This window comes from Chiloscyllium plagiosum, chromosome 27, assembly GCF_004010195.1.
Source record: "Chiloscyllium plagiosum isolate BGI_BamShark_2017 chromosome 27, ASM401019v2, whole genome shotgun sequence".
NCBI classification, from domain to species: domain Eukaryota; kingdom Metazoa; phylum Chordata; class Chondrichthyes; order Orectolobiformes; family Hemiscylliidae; genus Chiloscyllium; species Chiloscyllium plagiosum.
In genome coordinates this window covers 41347933-41366168 of record NC_057736.1, presented here as the reverse complement: position 1 = coordinate 41366168, position 18236 = coordinate 41347933, and the positions used below count along the sequence as shown (strand labels likewise).

Sequence of the window (18236 nt, the reverse complement as noted above, 5' to 3'; positions counted from 1 at the left end):
CTCGGTCTTAAATATACTCAATGACCTGGCCTCCAATGAATTCCATGGATTCATCACTGTCTGCCTGAAGAAGTTTTTCCTTCTCTCTGTTCTAAAAGGTCTTCCCTTTAATCTAAGGCTGTGCTCTCAGGTCCTAGACTCTCCTACCAATGGAAACATCTTCCCATCAACCACTCTGTCCAGGCCATTCTGTATTCTGTATGTTTGAATTAGATTCCCTCCCTCATCCTTCCAAACTCCATCAATTATTAACCCAGAGTCCTCAAACGTTCCTCATATGTTAAGCTTTAAATTCCTCGGACCATTCTTGTGAACCTCCACTGAACATGCACTGGGGCCAGCGCATCCTTCCTGAGATATGGGGTTCGAAACTGTGCACAATACTCCAAATGCGGTCTGACCAGAGCCTTAGAGACCCTCGGAAATACATTCCCTGCTTTTATATCTAGTCCTCTCAAAATAAATGCCAACATTGCATTTACCTTCCTAACTCCTGACTCAACCTGCAAGTTTACCTTGACAGAATCCTGCACTAGAACTTCCGAGTTGCTTTGACTTCAGACTTCTGAATTTTCTCCCCATTTAGAAAATAGTCTCTGCCTCTATTCTTCCTACCAAAGTGCATGACCTCACACTTTCCCACATTGTACTCCATCTGCCACTTCTTTGACCACTCTCCTAACCTGTCCAAATCCTTTAGTAGCCTCCCTGCCTCCTCAATGCTACCTGACCCTCTCTCTATCTTTGTAACATCTGCAAACCTAGCCAGAATGACCTCAATGCATTAATGTGTAAAGTGAAAAGTTGACCTAACACTGAGCCTCGCAGAACACCACTTGTCACCGTCTGACATCCTGAGAAGGATCCTTTTATTCCCACTCTCAGCCTTCTGCCAGACAGCCAAGCTTCTATCCATGCTAGTACCTTGCCTCTGACATCATAGGCTCTTATCGTACTCTGTAGCCTCCTGTGTGGCACTTTGTCAACGGTCTTCTTGAAGTCCAAGTAGATAACATCTTTTTCATGGGTCGCAAGAAATTTGCTGTGATTCTTGCTCCTGATTTTCATCCAGAGGTTTTCTGCTTGAAAATGCATGTGTGTGATATTCAAATGCAGGTATTATCAACTCAACTGTATTGGTGCAGTTTTCAAATAGTTTACTTTCTTGACTCAGTTGCAGAGTCTGGCCACCATTTGTGAAACTATTTCATTTAGACTAGTTGTCTTTGAACAAGGAGAACCCAATCTCCAATGACAGATTTCTGCAATCAGCAGATGTTGTCTGTGCTGATTTTTAGTGCTAGACAATTAATGTGTTTTTAAAAAGACAGATCTTCAATATTAGTGGTGCCATGAACAAAGAAATAAAAAGTTTTTAATGTTTTGGATTGCACCAAAAAGCAAATGAAAATAAATTCCTTCTGAGAAGCAAGAAAATACGTGTTTGTTATCAATTAGTATTGCAATCAGAAGTCCAGGATAGTAGTCAGTTACTGCCTCATTATCCAGTTTCATATTCTGCCATTGTACTGCTCTGTCCTCAACCATAAAATGTAACGATTGGCCATAAACTTGGTGTATTTTTACAGCAATCTTGGCACTATGACTGATATGAGCTTTTTATTTAATTAATTGAATTTAAATTCCCCAGATGTTTTGATGGAAATTAAACACTTCTTTCCAGATCATTAAACCATTCATCTGTATTTCTACTAACCCAGAAATACAACCTTCAAATTATTGCTAAGTACTGATGGAGGTGTGCAGGGTATATTGTAGAATATAAAATTTCACTTTTATGAGACAAAATGCCTAACAATAGAGACTGAAAGAATGTCCAGTGCTTTACTCAGGTGTTTGTTTCTTATAGAGTTACTCAATCAAGCTGTATCTGGAGGATTCCCACCTCAATTTTTATGGCTATCGAAGTATAGACAAAAGAAAGGTTTCCAGTTGCACAGATCCCTGCGGATGGAACATGCAAATTGTCCTTCATCCTCGACTAGCCAAAAAGGTAAGAAGATTATCCATAAAATAAGCGGAAAAGTCCTTTCAAACTTAACTATGTTTCTGCTAACTTTCCCGCATCCTATTTTGAAAGGGCTGATTGTGTTTCCAGTATCATCCCATTGTGAATGGGTACATTGAGTCTAGATTCCGAGTAAATAGGTTTTTCAAGTGCAGGAGAGCATCAACTTTGATTATCCTGTTCCCTGATATAATCAGGAATTTAAGCTCCAGCTGACATAACTCCACATAACCTAGAGATTCTGTTGTTGATTAGAGTTCTCTGAATACCATTTCTAGCTGAAATCTTTTAACTTGGATTAAGGATTGGATTTGAGAGTTTCCTGAGCTGTATGCTGAATTATGTTTTGCTGCCCAGAATTGTACTAGTTGATGACATTCAGTGATGCTTAGTATTGAATTATAGTTACATATTTTCAGAGTAAATCTGACACGACAAATCAAATACATACTATATGAAATTGAGGACACTTGATCAAACAGCTGAGATCAGTTAGTTTCTGTATTTCATGGAGGAAGGCTTGTGTTTGGATTATGGAAGATGCATTGAGTCTGGAAGTATTAGAATAATAGAAGGTTACTTCACAGAATTCTGCTGCTTGATACATCGCATCTGCAATGTTACTCTTTTTGCACATGCTGACTACTGTCTGCACACCCTTAGATATTTCTTTTTGCTTAAACCAATTATCTAATTCAATTTTAAAAGAACACTTATTGTTCAACAATGTTTTTGTGGCTGTGAATTCCACAGTCTGTCTACTTTTGTGGCTTTCTTGGACTGGAACTTGGAACAGTGTGGCATTGTCAAATCCAGGCACTGAGTATTGTTACAGTGATTGGATTACATTATTTTAAAATTATGATACTTTTTAAATTTGTACATCCAACACACTTGATGGTACCTTTTGTCTCCCTGGCAATGTGTTGGACACCATTATGATATCACATACCATCATTGTGACTTTATAGCATCATATAATGCTCATTCAAGCTACCTATTCTCAAATCAAAGTTGAAGATGCTCTTCAGCTATCCATTCAGGTAAAGGTGAAGCAAATAACTGAACTACAAGTTACCCTATTAAGGAATTCTTTTTATTTGTAAAGCTGTTAGTGACTTGTAAATCCCAATTTCCACAATGTTATGTCTAATTTTAAAAGCAGATACATTTTGTTTTGCTAGTGGAGTTTTGCAATTTTCCTCGTTAGTTTTGTAATGGCTGATTCTCTCCTTTTTTTACTCGATCGTTTCCATTTTAGAACTCTCAACTGTTAACCAATATTTTACCAAATTATGGCAGTGTAGGCTCAAAGGAACAAATTGCTTACTCCTGCACCCAAGTCCTGTGCTTAAGTGTTTTTGTGTGTCTTTTGTGTCAAAACCTGAGCAAATTGAAAGAAATATCAAATAATTAGGCTGTTGTTTTTCTGGCAGAATATAAATTTATTTTATTTTACTGGATTTGATCTTGCCTTAGTGCATTAATCTGAAATATTTATGAAAGCAAGGCAGCAGATTGTTTGGCATCTCCCTTGCTTTTTATGTTGTTTAGAGGTAGAGATTTATAAAGACTGCTGACCAGTAATTACCCATTTCGCACTCTTGGACAAAGTCAAGTTCTATCCCAGTTACTTTATCCTATAAACAGATGATTTATATGCATGTACAGTCAATTAACCCCAATTAGCAAGGGAGGACTAATCCAACAGAGTGATGTGCAGATGTTCTTATGTGGATCAGATTACAAGTTTAACTTTACTGCATTTGCTACATAGTCTTTGGAGTTTCATTTAGGTGTAGGTGCAGCTATTTGATCTGTCCAAAATCTATGGTTATCCAATTTATACCGTATTTATATTGACAAGGGTGAATCTAATACCTATATGTAATAATCTTTCACAGTCAGTTTTAGAAAAAAAAAAGTGATAGCCTACTATGTTAATGATGTGCCCTAAATTAGTGTTAAGCATTTATTCTGGAAATGGCTGAAATTTAAGGCTGGTAGCCAAGTTTAAGACTGCCAACAAATTGACAAGCTCTCATACTTTAAAAAAGCATTTAGAAATGGTAACAGAGATACATGAGCTCGCAATAAATGGAGGACTTAGGAAAGGAATTATGTTAAGACATAGGTGATGGAAAATATAACAGAAGACTAGATGAAAGACAGTGATTTAAGAAAAATGAAAGTGTATGTGAAGATTACTGAAGTCCATCAACAGCACAACAGAATGCAGCTAAGTAAAGTATAAAGTACTCAAAAGTTAGTTTAAGAATATTTTCATAATTTTCATTTAGTTTCTTGAGCCATGAAAATGCTTTTATTGCAGTGATGAGTACCTTGACAGAAATCAGGCCTTGTGTTCAGCTTGGAGTATTTTGTTTAAAATTAAAGGTACCCTCTTTGGCATGTTTGTCCCTGAAGAAATATTTTACCATTTGTAAAAACTTCACTCTCCCCTTTTGAGTTCTTTATCTTAAGGACTTTTTCACCTATGTATTTGATACATATGTGAAGTCTTTAAGCAGTTTCCAGCAGTATAATTTATGAGGCAGCCTAAGAAGGATAGTGTATATGCTGTTTAAAGTTCAAATGGTTTGGATGTAATAAAGCTGAAAATGTGTTGCTGGAAAAGCGCAGCAGGTCAGGCAGCATCCAAGGAACCGGAGAATCGACGTTTCGGGCATAAGCCTTTCTTCAGGAATGTTCTTCAGCCCTTCTTCAAGCCCTTCTTCGGGCTTATGCCCGAAACGTCGATTCTCCTTTCCTTGGCTGCTGCCTGACCTGCTGTGTTTTTCCAGCAACACATTTTCAGCTCTGATCTCCAGCATCTGCAGTCCTCACTTTCTCCTGTATGTAATAAACTAATGTTGACTGACATATTAAAATAAATCGCCAATCAGCATTTGCATTAGAGACATTGCAACTCTCCAAGTGCTACTCTATTGATGAAAAAACTGAAGGACTGAATCTTGAGTGTAGACTTCCCATAATGGATAAAAAAGCAAAATACTAAAGCTGCTGGAAACCTGGATAAATAGTACAGAAAATTACAGAATATAGAAAAACCCCTTGGGTTCCCTTTTAAATCTTTCTCCTCTCACCTTTAACCTTCGGCCTCTAATTTTGGACCCCCCTACACTGGGTAAAAGACCTTGGCTACTTACCTCATCTGTGCCTTTCATGATTTTATGAACTTTGATAAGATCACCCCTCAATTTTCAGTGCTCCAGGGAAAAAGGTTCCAGCCTATCCAGTCTCTCGTTATAACTCAAACTTTCCAGTCCCGGCAATATCGTTGTAAATATTTTCTGTACACTTTCCAGTTTAACAACATTCTTCCTCTAGCAGGGTGACCAGAATTGTACCCAGTGTTCTAAAAGTGCTCCCATCAATGTCTTGTACAGCTGCAACATGATATCCCAACTCGTATACTCAATGTTCTGATTTATTACCAACATTTGAATGAAAGATTTTAAATGTCTTTATCTCTGCATTAAGTACTTAATCAAATTTCACTTAAATCATTCAGTGTAGTGCTTTCCAGGGTAAACTGATATAAAACTGTAAGAGGAGCAAAGGTAGCTCATTTAAACCATGGACTCCGCTCAGCTATCAATGAGATCATGACCTGATAATCCTCAACTCCATTTTCCTGCCTTTATCCCATAACCCTTGATGCCCTTACTGTTAATCTGTCTTTCTTAGCCTTGAATATTCTTAATAACTCAGCCTCAACAGGCCTCTGCAGGAAAGAATTCCACAAATTCACTATCCTTTGAGAGAGGAAAAAAGTCCTCCTCGTCTCCGTGATTCTACCATCTGGTCCAGACTCTCCCACAGAAGGAAACAACCCACCAATCTCCCTAAGAATCTTGCATGTTTCAATAAAGTCTCCTCTCATTCATCTAAATTCCTGCTGAGTGCAAGCCCAATCTTCTCATAAACAAATTCCCTCATACTTGGGATCATCCTAGTGATCCTTCTTTGGTCAATATTGGTATGCCAAAGCTGTTTACAGTGTTCCAGGTGTGGTCTGACGAGTGTTTTTGATTGTATTAGCAAGACCTCCCTATTTTTGTACTCTATGATCTTAGTCATAAAGGGCTACAGTCCATTTGCCTTGGGAGATATCTATCAGTGCATCTGCTATTTCTGTAGCTATTTTTAATATCCTAGGATGTATCACAATAGGTCCTTGGTAACTTCTGTTGCTAAAACTAGCTTTCTTTATTCTGACAGCAGGATTAGAGCTCTGTTGTCAGGGAGCTGATGAAGAGAGATAAGATCACAATTGACAAATAATTACCTCCATTCCTATTTCTTCTCTTTTCTCTCAAAGGCATCTCACACTTGCTGTGGATCTGTCATGGGTACTTAGACAAAGTCAAGGTTTTCCTTTGCTTCCTTATGAACTCAGAATGATCTTTCCATCTGTCTGATCTTGATATCTCTGTGTTAAAAAATCTCCTTGTCAGCAGTGTCTGAATGTAGTGACAGTAGTGGGTGTTTAAGTATGATATATTATGCATTTGTAAGCATAAAACTTACATTCCCATTATCTGAAAGGGAGTATTGGAGATTAATTCACTATTTGACTAAGTTCTTAAGTTGTGTTAGCAAAAAGAAGGCAGAGTTTGAAAATGATCAATTTCCAATAACTTGCCTCATTTAATTAAGTGTGTGTGTGTTTGATTTTGTCTTGTGCACTTGGGATTGAGGTAGATGAGTGGCTCAGTGATTGACTAGTATCGCCTGTAAAATGAATGCAGTGATGTCATAGAGCCTTTGTATAAGCAGGAACTTGTTAAGGAGCTGACGGCAGAATGCAATCAGACCTGTGAAATGTCCAGGGAAACTGCACCACTTTCAGGTAGAAACGTTTCCCCTTTTTACAGAGCCGGTATCATGGTTTGTACTTCTGAGGTTTCAAGTTATCAAGTGATTTGCTCATTGAGCACACAGTATCTAATGTTAGTTTCGTGATAGGGAAACTCTATTCATGAGCATTGCCTCTAATTGAATGGGGCTTTCTAGAAGGAATTTTTTTAAAATGTTCAAGCCTGTTTCTGCAGAATATACTAAAAAGTTGGAAAACTTCAGTCTCAGGGTGATTACATGACACCTAAAAAGTTTCATTTGCTATTGCAGTAAATGTAAGTGCAAATTCATAATGCCCTCACCCACTTTCCCCATTTTCCAAACCCCTGAAAATGGGCAAGTAAGGATCACTTTCAAACTCTTGGAGAATGAATGTTAATGCTGGCTAAAATAAATTCTTTATGATTTGAATTTTCATAGATGATACTTCACGGAAATCAGATTAAACATTTCCAAAGCACTCTTTGAAGAAAGAACAGCTTAGTCAAAAATGTGTGATGGTTTCAACAAACTGAAATGAAAACTTACAATTAATTTCAACGAGGTCTAGTGCCTTTTGCTGCTTTTTCTTTTGCAGTGTTTTTACTCATGTGAAACATGAGTTAAAACATGAGTGTTATATAAGTTTGTACTTTCCTGTGTATTAGCTATACTGCAGGACGATTAAAATTTGTGATTTAAATAAGAGAGAATTTAGTGCTTTTGACATTTATCTATTTTGTTCACTTGTCTACCACTCTCCAGTGATAACATTATTATGAAATTTAACCTGTTACCTGTTCAGTTGTATGGTTGTTTAATGTTTCTTTAGCATGAGATTTATTTTATTGCAGTGGGATGAATAGAAAGCAGCAGTTGGACTTTAAACATTCCCTGTGTTCTATTATATCCATAAAACAGACTGGTATGTTCTTGCTGCCTGTTTTCTCATGCTTGACAGGCAAACATTTGCTCTGTGTCTGTTGGCCAGTTTTGTACAGGGCCATTTCCAAAACATCTGTTACCTGCTCACATTTGAAGCATGAGGGAGCGGGAATGATTGGGTGAGGCAACTAGTCTGAGAGGTAATGGTGGCATCTCATGAGATGATTGAGTGCGAACTATCTCAAGGCTAACTAATTTTTTAGCCCTGATTTGCAAATGTAAAAGGCCAAATATCTATTTCTTGCATGGGGTCCAGTAGACTAATTATTAAAAATGTTTGGCTGCCAATATGACAGATGACATGAAATAACTCGACAGAGGTAGATATCCCATCACAGTCACCCTTTATTTACATGTAGAGAGTCCTTGTCACTGATCCAGCTCCCTCAGAGCCAGCTCTCAGAGTGAACAAGATGTCTGACACTTCTGTTTATGTCAGTCAGCCAGGACTCCCTAGTTGGACAAGGTTAACAGCCCCAATCAGGGAACTCCTATTCTGTGATAGTTGGCTGACCTTGTTACAACCACAACAACAGACAGCAAGCTTGTTATATGTATGCATATCTTGTCTATCATATTTCAGCCATTTTGGAGGCTGCTAAAATGACGTCATTTAATATGTAAGTCTTTACATTCATCAGGAAGACACAGATCGCATCGGTTGCTTGATGCCTGAATGAATGTTTCTCATACTCGTACCATCGAACTGAAACCTGATCAATACATAGGCCCACTTTCTAATGTCTTGTATTCACTATATGTATTCTCCACATATCAGGATACAAATCACTTGTGAATCTTCAGCCAGAAGTGCTGAGTGGATGAATCATCTCGTTACCCTCCAGTGAACCCAAATGTCACAGGTGCCAGTCTTCAGCCAATTTGTTTCACTCCAAGTGATATTGTTAAGTTCTTTTTACACTGAGCTCCTTATACACTTGATGCAACTGCAACACACCAACCTCTGTGAACAAGCAAAATTTTATTCATTACAGTACAACACAAGCTTTAGAGAACCCTGAACACACTTCGCTATGGTTGGGAAGCATGTCCATGGAAACTCTCTGAACAAAGGAAACAATCCTTCCTTTATACACAATCTTTATGTCACAGTAAGTAATGCCCACAAGAAAGCTCCCAGCCATCCCCCTCACAGTCACATGCCACTCAAGACAACCCCCAGCAACTCCCTCACAATCACATGCTAGTCAAGACAATGCACTGACCACATTCCAAAAACAGTGTAATGCAAATCATTCCTTAATGGCCAGATCTAATATGAATTTTTTTTTGTAACGATAGGGAAGTAGTGGAATTCCAACTGTAATGTTCTTATTAATTTTTGAATAGGGGATGGAAATGTAAATAGCTCTGAATAGTAAGGAAATGGCATGTAATTTCTTAAAATTTATCTAAGTCAGAGGCATCCCACCCGAGCCTTGGGACATCCAATTTCCTGCGGGTCAGCAGAGCAAGTTAATTCTTTCACAATATCAGGAAGTAGCTAGGTACACCTGGAAACTGCAAAACTTTTGGGTCCTGACACATTCCAGCAGTAGTACTAAAGACTTCTCCTGCACCCTTTGCCAAGCTGTTCCACAGCTACAACACTGTCATCCGCCCTGTATTGTGGCAAATTGCCCAGATATGTGCTGTCCACAAAAAGCAATACAAATCCAATCTAGTCAATTACCTCTCTGTCAGGCTCCTCTCGATCATCAGTAAAGTGAGGGAGTGTCATCAACAATGCTATGAAATGGCATTTGCTCAGCAATAACTTGCTCACTGGCATCCAGTTTGGGTTCCGCCATGGCCAGTTAGCTCATATCCTCATTACAGCGTTGGTTCAAACATGCACAAAAGAGTTCCAGAGGTGAGATGAGATGAGACTTGACATTTGACAAGTCTGGCATCAAAGAGCCCTGGCTAAATTGGAATCCATAGAAATCAGAGAGAAAACACTGCTGTATGGAATTATACCTGGTACCTAGGAAGATGGTCGTGTTTGTTCGAGGTAAGTCATCCTACAAAGGAGTTCCTCAGGGAATTCTCCTAGGCACAACCATCTTCAGTTGCTTCATCAATGACCTTCCTTCCAACATAAGATTAGAAGTGGGGATGTTCATTGATTAATCACATGTTCAGCACCACTCATGACTCCTCTGAACGTTCTGAAGCAGTCATATTCAAATGCAAAAAGACCTGGAAAATATCCAGGCTAGGATGAAGAGTGGCAAGTGATGTTCATACACAAATGCCAGGCAGTAACTATCATCAGTAAGAGACAATCTTACCACTGTGCCTTGATATTCAATGGCATTGCCATCTCTGAATCCCCCACTATCAACACCCTGGGGATTACCATTAACCAGAAACTCATCTGGAGTCGCCACATAAACACAGTGGTACATGAGCAGGTCAGAGGCCAGGAATACTCCAGGAAATAACTTACCTCCTGACTCCCCAAAGCCTATCCATCATCTACAAGGCATGAGTGAGGAGTGTGATGGAATACTTCCCTCTTGCCTGGATAAGCGCAGCTCCAACCTCAATCAAGAAGCTTAATACCATTCAAAGTAGCCTGCTTGATTGGAACCACATCAATCAACATTACCCACGTCCTATGAGTGAATAAATAAGAATTAAGGATGATACTGAACTTTCTTCATATTTGTGCATACATTGGGATACAGCCTTCAAATTACACCTTCCATTCACTGTTTTTATTTTACTTCTCAGTCATTTGATTTTCCTGATAAAAACAGTTTCATACTACTTGCAGTTTGCAAGCAACCTTTATGTTCCAGAAAGTGATGTTAAGCACATACCTACTCTAAGTTCTCAGGTGAGGAGCTGTGTGGAAAAATATTTACTCCTGGTGAGTTACTTATTCCTCAGTGGAACTAAATGACACTTTGTTGCAAACTGGAATCCTTTCTCCCTGCAGTCATTTTCTGCTTTTAGTCACAACACCAGTTCCCAGCAAGGTGTCACATCTTAGAAGAGGTTCTAATAAAGCCATTATGGTACACACTTTAACAACACGAAAATATGTGTGGAGACATGACTACATTCAGACTCATCATTAATGACAGATGAGAAAGACAGACTGCTCTTCATCGTTTCTAAGCCAAACAACATCAAAATCCTAATTTTATTTTTGATTTACACTCACTATTGGCTGATTTTTGTGTTGTGAGCAATACACTCAAGATGGCTCATTCTGTGTAATTCTTTGTATCTCATCATCAGTAAGGTTCAGTCTTGAGATGTCCCATCTGCTATTAATTGTCAATGGTGGAACCTTGTTCTGTCAGAGTGCATTGAAGAAACAGCAACTTTAGCTGTGGAAGGCTTTTGTTTATCTTGTGGGTTATTGGCAATCTGTAGGCAGGGACTGCACTTTGACATCAGCTGCAGGTTTTTATTTTGGAATTCATTTGCACATAAATAGAAATGGATGATATTAGGATCAACAGAATGTAAGAAATAACTTTCTCTTTGTCCTTGTAGATGATATCTATTATAGTTTGGTTTGTTGTCTCCAACTCTTTGAGAATAGAGTTGAAAATGTAGATATTTTGACACAGATAAAGATTTGACAGTGCTTGTGATGACACACAAAGGAAGACTTCAGTGAAAATAGAATTTCTACACTTGGAAAAGCATTTCTACAGTTGCATTGAAATTAATTTACATCTGGCATTTATTTAGTGTTTATTACCTGAAAGCATGTAAAATTGATACAATTATATGGTTATATGGTCAAGTTATATGGTCATTTGGTGGCAACGCTTAACTCATCTTCTCATTGAAATTCCGTAAGCTGCACAGAAATTAATAACCAATTAAATCCTTTGGCCCTGTGAGATATTGCTGAGGCCTAATGAGCAATGTTTTTCATTTATTTAACTATGAATATTTGTTCAAATTGGCATCTGATTTTTAGCTATTGATTTTGATATTGCTTGAGTCATAAGGCTTCAGAGGCCTTCCCTTCCCATCAGTTTGCAGAAAGATTGACAGGAAATGGCTCATCTAAATTCCTAAACATGGTTCATCTTTCGTGCCATTCTTTCGTTTCCTTTTCCTAAGTGACTATTTGTCACTTTGTGCCTCCTTTTGCCACACTTCATTTAACCCTATCAACATTTTTTTATTCATTTCTCTGTCTTGAGCTTGCATCATCATCAGTATTCTTCCAATTATGTGAGATGATGAAAGTGCAGCAAATCAAATAAAATGGCCTTATCTTCCTCCTTAAATGTACTTGTACCATTCTCCTTGACTACATGCGATGGTGTTATTTCAGGGAGCAGAGAGAGAGGAGAGAGGAATTGTGAAGTATGAATTGAAGAGGTGGAGTTTTTGCTGTGGATAATTGCCTTGCATGTCCCAGGACTAGAGAATATGTCCTGAAAAGTCAGGTAATACTTTCATTGCTCACACTTTCTTGAAGAGGTTTTGCTTCACTACTGTGTGAGAATTCTGATATTGGGGGTGGATTTTTCCCTTCAAGGAGGGAAAATGTGAAAAGACCAACCATGATCTTGCTGAGTGACAAAACAGGCTTTATGTCAACTTCTGCTCCTGGGAAGGAATTTAGGTAATCTTTTAAGTTGTTAATTTATCTATTATTTTGGAACAGTTTTAACTTGGTTTAATTGGTTGTACTAAGTCCCATAGTGAAGGTTTTAACTCTATACTAGGACATGTGAAGAGTGTTGCATTGTTGCAGACATCAGTCTTTGGAAGAAGTGGCACATTTTCGGATGGACTGCAAGTTCTTCATTGCATTATTTCATTGTGAAAGGCATTGGCCTGTCAACCAAAATCACCAAGGACTAATCACTCATTAGTTTGTTTTAGGAGCTGTTGCTGGAAGTTTTGTATATAAATGTGGTCACTATTGCTGCCGAAGGACATTTGCTGCATTTTGAAAGTATCTTGATGTGGAGACTGTTGAATTATCTCTCAAAAAACACTAGTAACCACCCAAATGCAAGCATTTCCTTTTCATTTAAAGTATGTTTTGCTTGTGTGGTTTGCTGGGGGTGCTATTTTTGATTGTTTCCGGCAAAGAAACTTAACACCTACACAACGAACATTGGACTCCTATTGCTTTAGCTATAATGACTTTACCTTCAAAAATTCAACTCCTTTATATTTGTGTATCTAATTCTTTGTGGCCTGTTGTTTGTTCATGGTATGATAAATTCTGCAGTTAAGCTACGCAAGCAAAGAGCATTTCCAATTGAGAACCTGTGAAGGCAGAACTACTGAAAACAAAAGGATATTCAGTTGAAAGCTGGCATATGTGATGCTGCATTGAGAAATTAAGACTATTGTTAAGAAAAGTGTTCAAGTCTAGTTTCATGCTTAACTAATTGACTGACTGGATATCATTTTAACACAGCAAACCCTTTTAAGGAATGCCTTTTGGACCATAGGTGGACCTAACCTCTTGAAAGCACAAGTCCCAGTTTGTTCAAAGTAAGCTGATATTTCGAAGGCCACAAAGAATGATAAACCCCCTAATTTGAAAAACAACTGCAGACAACATTTTCTAATTGGCATCAGTTGGAGATAATGTAGTCTTACCTTTCCTAAAAGGCCTGGCTGCCTCATAAATTTCAAGCCTCCTACTGAGCTAAAGCATAAGAGTGAAGTTGGGGGATGTACATTTATAGAGCTTGCTCATTAACTTGAAATATAAATTGATGTGTTTTATAAGGTGGAAAGTAGGCTCCAGCCTGCATGGGATGTGGTGGTGGAATCGCGAGATTAAATCCCATGTTGTTGTCATTAATGTGATCCACACACTGACCATCAAATGAACTGAATGAGCTGCACACCCCCACCCTACTCCCCAACCACCTCCATCACCAGCATTAAACAATATTTCTGCTGAAATCTTTTGTTCCACGTGGATGCGACTTCACTCAGTTCAGTATTTGTACAAAGGAGATGCTGCTGGTGACAACACATTTATGTAAATGTAACAGCACTGGACAGTTATGGATGGGCAATAACTACTGATCTAGCCAGTGACACCTATATCCCATTAATAAACTTTGAATAGAAATGTGACATTTCAATCCTGTGCTCAGTTTTTCAAAATGTTTTTGTTGGTCAAGAGCCTTTGACCATCCTATGAGGCTGTGCTCATGGGGAAGGGCAAGAGCTAGGCTCCTAATACTACTACAAACATGGAACTTTTCATATCTCCATCCCAATCACACCCAGCGTTTCAGTTAACCCACCATGGAGGAGCTTGCAATGATTAAGAAGAAATAATGTGAAGATATTTGGTTTCTTTTGGAAGCTTTTGAAGAAGGACATTAATCTAGCAAGGCACTAATTCCAAAGTACAGTGTGGGTCTCTGCACCGGTCATAAAGCAGATTTGCATCTCACCAATCTGTCACACTTAAGCTGACAATCTGAAATTATTTTGTACTGTATATTTTGTGTGTGTGAGGCAACCTCCTTGGCTAAGCCAACTAAAGCATTTTCTGCGATGATTTACAATCTTCTGTGAATTGATTAATTTCATGTATTGACCATGTGTGAATTAATTGTCCAAATGATTACATTAGTTCATTCTGATTAGAGTGTGATTACATTTACATGCAAGAAAAATTTAAATAATTTAAAGGGGCGTCACGGTTGCTCAGTGGTTAGCACTGCTGCCTCTCAGCACCAGGGTCCCAGGTTCGATTCCAGCCTTGGGCAACTGTGTGGAGTTTGTACATTCTCCCTGTGTCTGTGTGGGTTTCCTCCGGGTGCTCCAGTTTCCTCACATCGTCCAAAGATGTGCAGGTCAGGTGAATTGGCCATGCTAAATTGCTCATAGTGTTAGGTGCATTAGTTGGAGGGAAATGGGTCTGGATGGGTTACTCTTCGGAGGGTTGGTTTGGACTTGTTGGGCCGAAGGGCCTGTTTCCACTCTGTAGGGAATCTAGTCTAATTGATATTCAATAATATTTGGGATGTTTGAATGATAACATAGTATCATTTAATCATCTTCAAATTAATGCAGTCATACAATGGCTTCTCTTCTAAATTATATCAGGGTTTAAGTATAAAGTATACTCAATTTTACAAGCAAATATCAGATCAGCAAATTGTTGAACTTTAGTATCATTACACTTCAATTCCACTGCAGATCCCCCTCCTCCAAACACACTGAAACCTTAAATCCTTGAGCGTTTGGCCATTGCATGAAGCCAGCTTTATCTGTGGATTAGAGGGACAAACAATTCCATTTAGGTTTAAAACTCAGATTAATTTTCCTCTTTTAAACCTTGAGTAGCATTTGGGCCTCTGATGCAAATTACCATGTCTGTTGTCTCTTCTCTATATTGCTCCAAGACATCTAGGGAAGGGTGGGGTACTTGTAGCTGGCACTAGCTTAAATCTCTTTCGCAGTGAGGTGAAGTTGGTGTTCCAAAAGTTCGTCACATTTTCATCCAGAACTTGTATTAAGTGACTGATAGCATTGGAATGTGGTGTAACCTAGGGTTGGTCTTATGCAGAATATTTCCAGACTCTTTATATAAATTGGCAAATATTTTTAGCAGTTCAATTATTATATCATTTTTTCATCAATGATAATGAGCGGAATCGGGTTCTGATCAGAATTGAGTTCTGATCTTATAAGCATTGGACAGGTTGCTTTGCATATAATTATTTAATTCCCTTCTGAGACATGGTTATTGCTGGCTGGCCAGAATTTATTGCCTGTCCCCAGTTGCCCTTCAGAAGGTGGTGCTGAGCTACTTTCTTGAACTGCTGCAATCCATGCACTGTGGGTTAACTCACAATGCTGTTAGGGAAGAAATTGCGGGATTTTAACCCAGCAACAGTGAAGGAATGGCGGTATCTTTCTAAATCAGAATGCTGAGTTGCTTGGAGGGCAACTTATAGATGGTGGTGTTGTAGGTGGCCCTGTATCTGCTGCCCTTGTCCTTCTGGATGGAAGTGGTCATGGGTTAGGAAGGTGCTGTCTAATGACCTTTGGTGAATTCCTGCAGTGCATCTTGCAGATAGTACACATGGCTGCTACTGAGCATTGGTGGTGGAGGCAATGCATCCTAAATCTTGGCTGCAGTATTAGCATCGCATTAACCTTAAAAAAAAGGTTCTTGGTGTTTGTTGGAATTGTTGGATACTTTAGAAACCACAGCAGTTTCATTCGTGCTGTGTGTGGCAATCTTCACTCAAAACATTTATGTGGAAACTGGAATTGAAGCTTACGTCACCAGGCAAATGTAGAGTTTTTGCATAATTGTAGTAATGCCAAATTGCAGCTACATGCTTAAAGTCAGCTGCTAAATGAATGCAAACTGGTTTCTACCACTATCAGACTCTCAAATTGAGTGATTGCTACAGCCTTATAAACTGTACATGTGCAGACACATGACAGATCTTTGCTCCAAGTTTCTTGATGGAGTTTATTATACAGTCAGGCAGGTGAACTGCAACACGCCTCATATTATAGTGTATAGAATGGTTAGAATTCTGGGACTTCTATGTAGATTTTCGGATAGACTATAGTCAGGCAATATCAACATGATTAGAAATTCGAGATCTATGAGCTATAATTCCTTTACCATTTACAGGTATACAGGAATAATTTGAGTAAGGCTGTATTACAACTGAACCTTTTTACAATTATTTAGAATTAGAATTAGAATCAGAATCCCTACAGTGTGGAAACAGGCCCTTCGGCCCAACAAGTCCACACCGACCCTCTGAAGAGTAACCCACCCAGGCCTACTCCCCGACATTTATCCCTGACAAATGTACCTAACCTACATATCCCTGAATACCATGGGCAATTTAGCATGGCCAATTCACCCTAATCTACACATCTTTGGACTAAATTTTACAACATTGACCAATGTTCAAATTTGCTGCCTCTATCCTCTGAATACTTGATGTTTCTGCTTGATCAGCTGCTCCTGGTCTTTTTGAAGGAGTGTGCCTTCTATTTGAAGAAGTAGTCTTCAGTTGTGTACATTTTTGACGTTTCTCTGGGTAACTGCCTATGAAGGGAGTTGGTATGCATAACACATTTTCACCTGATAAAACTATACTTAGTTAAGCAGTGAGCTTAGAAGTATGTCAGAACCTACCTGTCAAGGATTAGCCTCAACACCCATCAGCAATGTGCACCAAATGAAGACCCCTTACCAATACCTGTTAAATGGCTAGTGTCAGAGATAGAACATTTTTTGCAATCGGGGCTCTGCATCAAGGACTCTTGTGACTGAGTAATGTTGCAACAGTGTGCTTAAACTCTGAATTTATCTGTGGTCAATTTCCTTTTCTCTATAATCTGCTTGAGTATCAGTTATTGTTGAGTCATTCAGACTTTATGCTGTGCTCAAGAGCAAAGGGAAAATAATTGATAGCTGCACCAAAGTTTTTTGATGATTGCTTCCATAAAGTTGATCATAAAACTTAATATTTATGCTAAATGCAGGATATCTCACTTGCTTCCAGTTTGTTTCTGTGGTTGATTTATGCTGCGATATCTGAGCTCATTTCCTGAGATGTTTACTCTTTCTATTGGTATTCACAAAGAAACTTTCCATGCATACTGCTTGAATGGTTCCAGTTTCACATTTTTCATATACATGTGAAAACGGAAATCCACTGGACTGTTTACTCAATTCAATGATTCATTAGCTAAGTAACAAAACTACTCTGGAAATGTCATTTACGTTTAGCATTAAGCCAGGTAAGAGCCTTCTTGCCCAAGAAGGAGGATGTCAGCATGTGCAGACAAAATACAATAGTTAGTTAGTCCCCATTTTCCTTTTAAAAAGGACTGGGATCAACCAGAGCAGACATGAGTGGTTGAATGCTGCTCCTATGTCTTAACAGATATAAACCAATCATGAGTCATTCTGTTTTTAACATTTGTGCTGGGTACTTTCAAGTGAAAATGCTCTCATCATTTTGAAGCAAGGGATTATTATCCTGTAATTGACTTGTTAAGGCCTTACTGAACTCTGAAATGGTAGTCAGGAACGTAAACATTCTTAGGAACATAAGTACTTTGGCAATAGACAATAGATACAGGAGTAGTCCATTTTGCCCTTCGAGCCTGCACCACCATTCAATATGATAATGGCTGATTATCCTTAATCAGTATCCTGTTCCTGCCATCTCCATAACCCTTGATTCCACAATCCTTGAGAGCGCTATCCAACTCTTTCTTAAATGAATCCAGAGACTGGGCCTCCACTGCCCTCTGAGGCAGAGCATTCCACACAGCCACCACTCTCTGGGTGAAGAAGTTTCTCCTCATCTCTGTCCTAAATGGTCTACCCCGTATTTTTAAGTTGTGTCCTGTGGTTCGGCACTCACCCATCAGCGGAAACATGTTT

The 18236-nt window shown here is 38.7% G+C and overlaps 1 protein-coding gene across 4 annotated transcripts in view; it reads left to right on the top strand.

Moving 5' to 3' along the window:
• The window catches only part of inpp5b (inositol polyphosphate-5-phosphatase B), a 168335-nt gene that overhangs the window by 49445 nt on the left and 100654 nt on the right, over positions 1–18236 (top strand). For 2 of the 4 annotated variants that reach the window (XM_043717901.1, XM_043717903.1), the window contains one exon: positions 1871–2014. In XM_043717901.1, the coding sequence (XP_043573836.1) occupies positions 1871–2014 (144 nt within the window). Of the gene's footprint in view, positions 1–1870; positions 2015–6811; positions 6906–18236 lie in introns of those variants that run through there. The other 2 variants (XM_043717904.1, XM_043717905.1) reach the window with 2 other exon arrangements.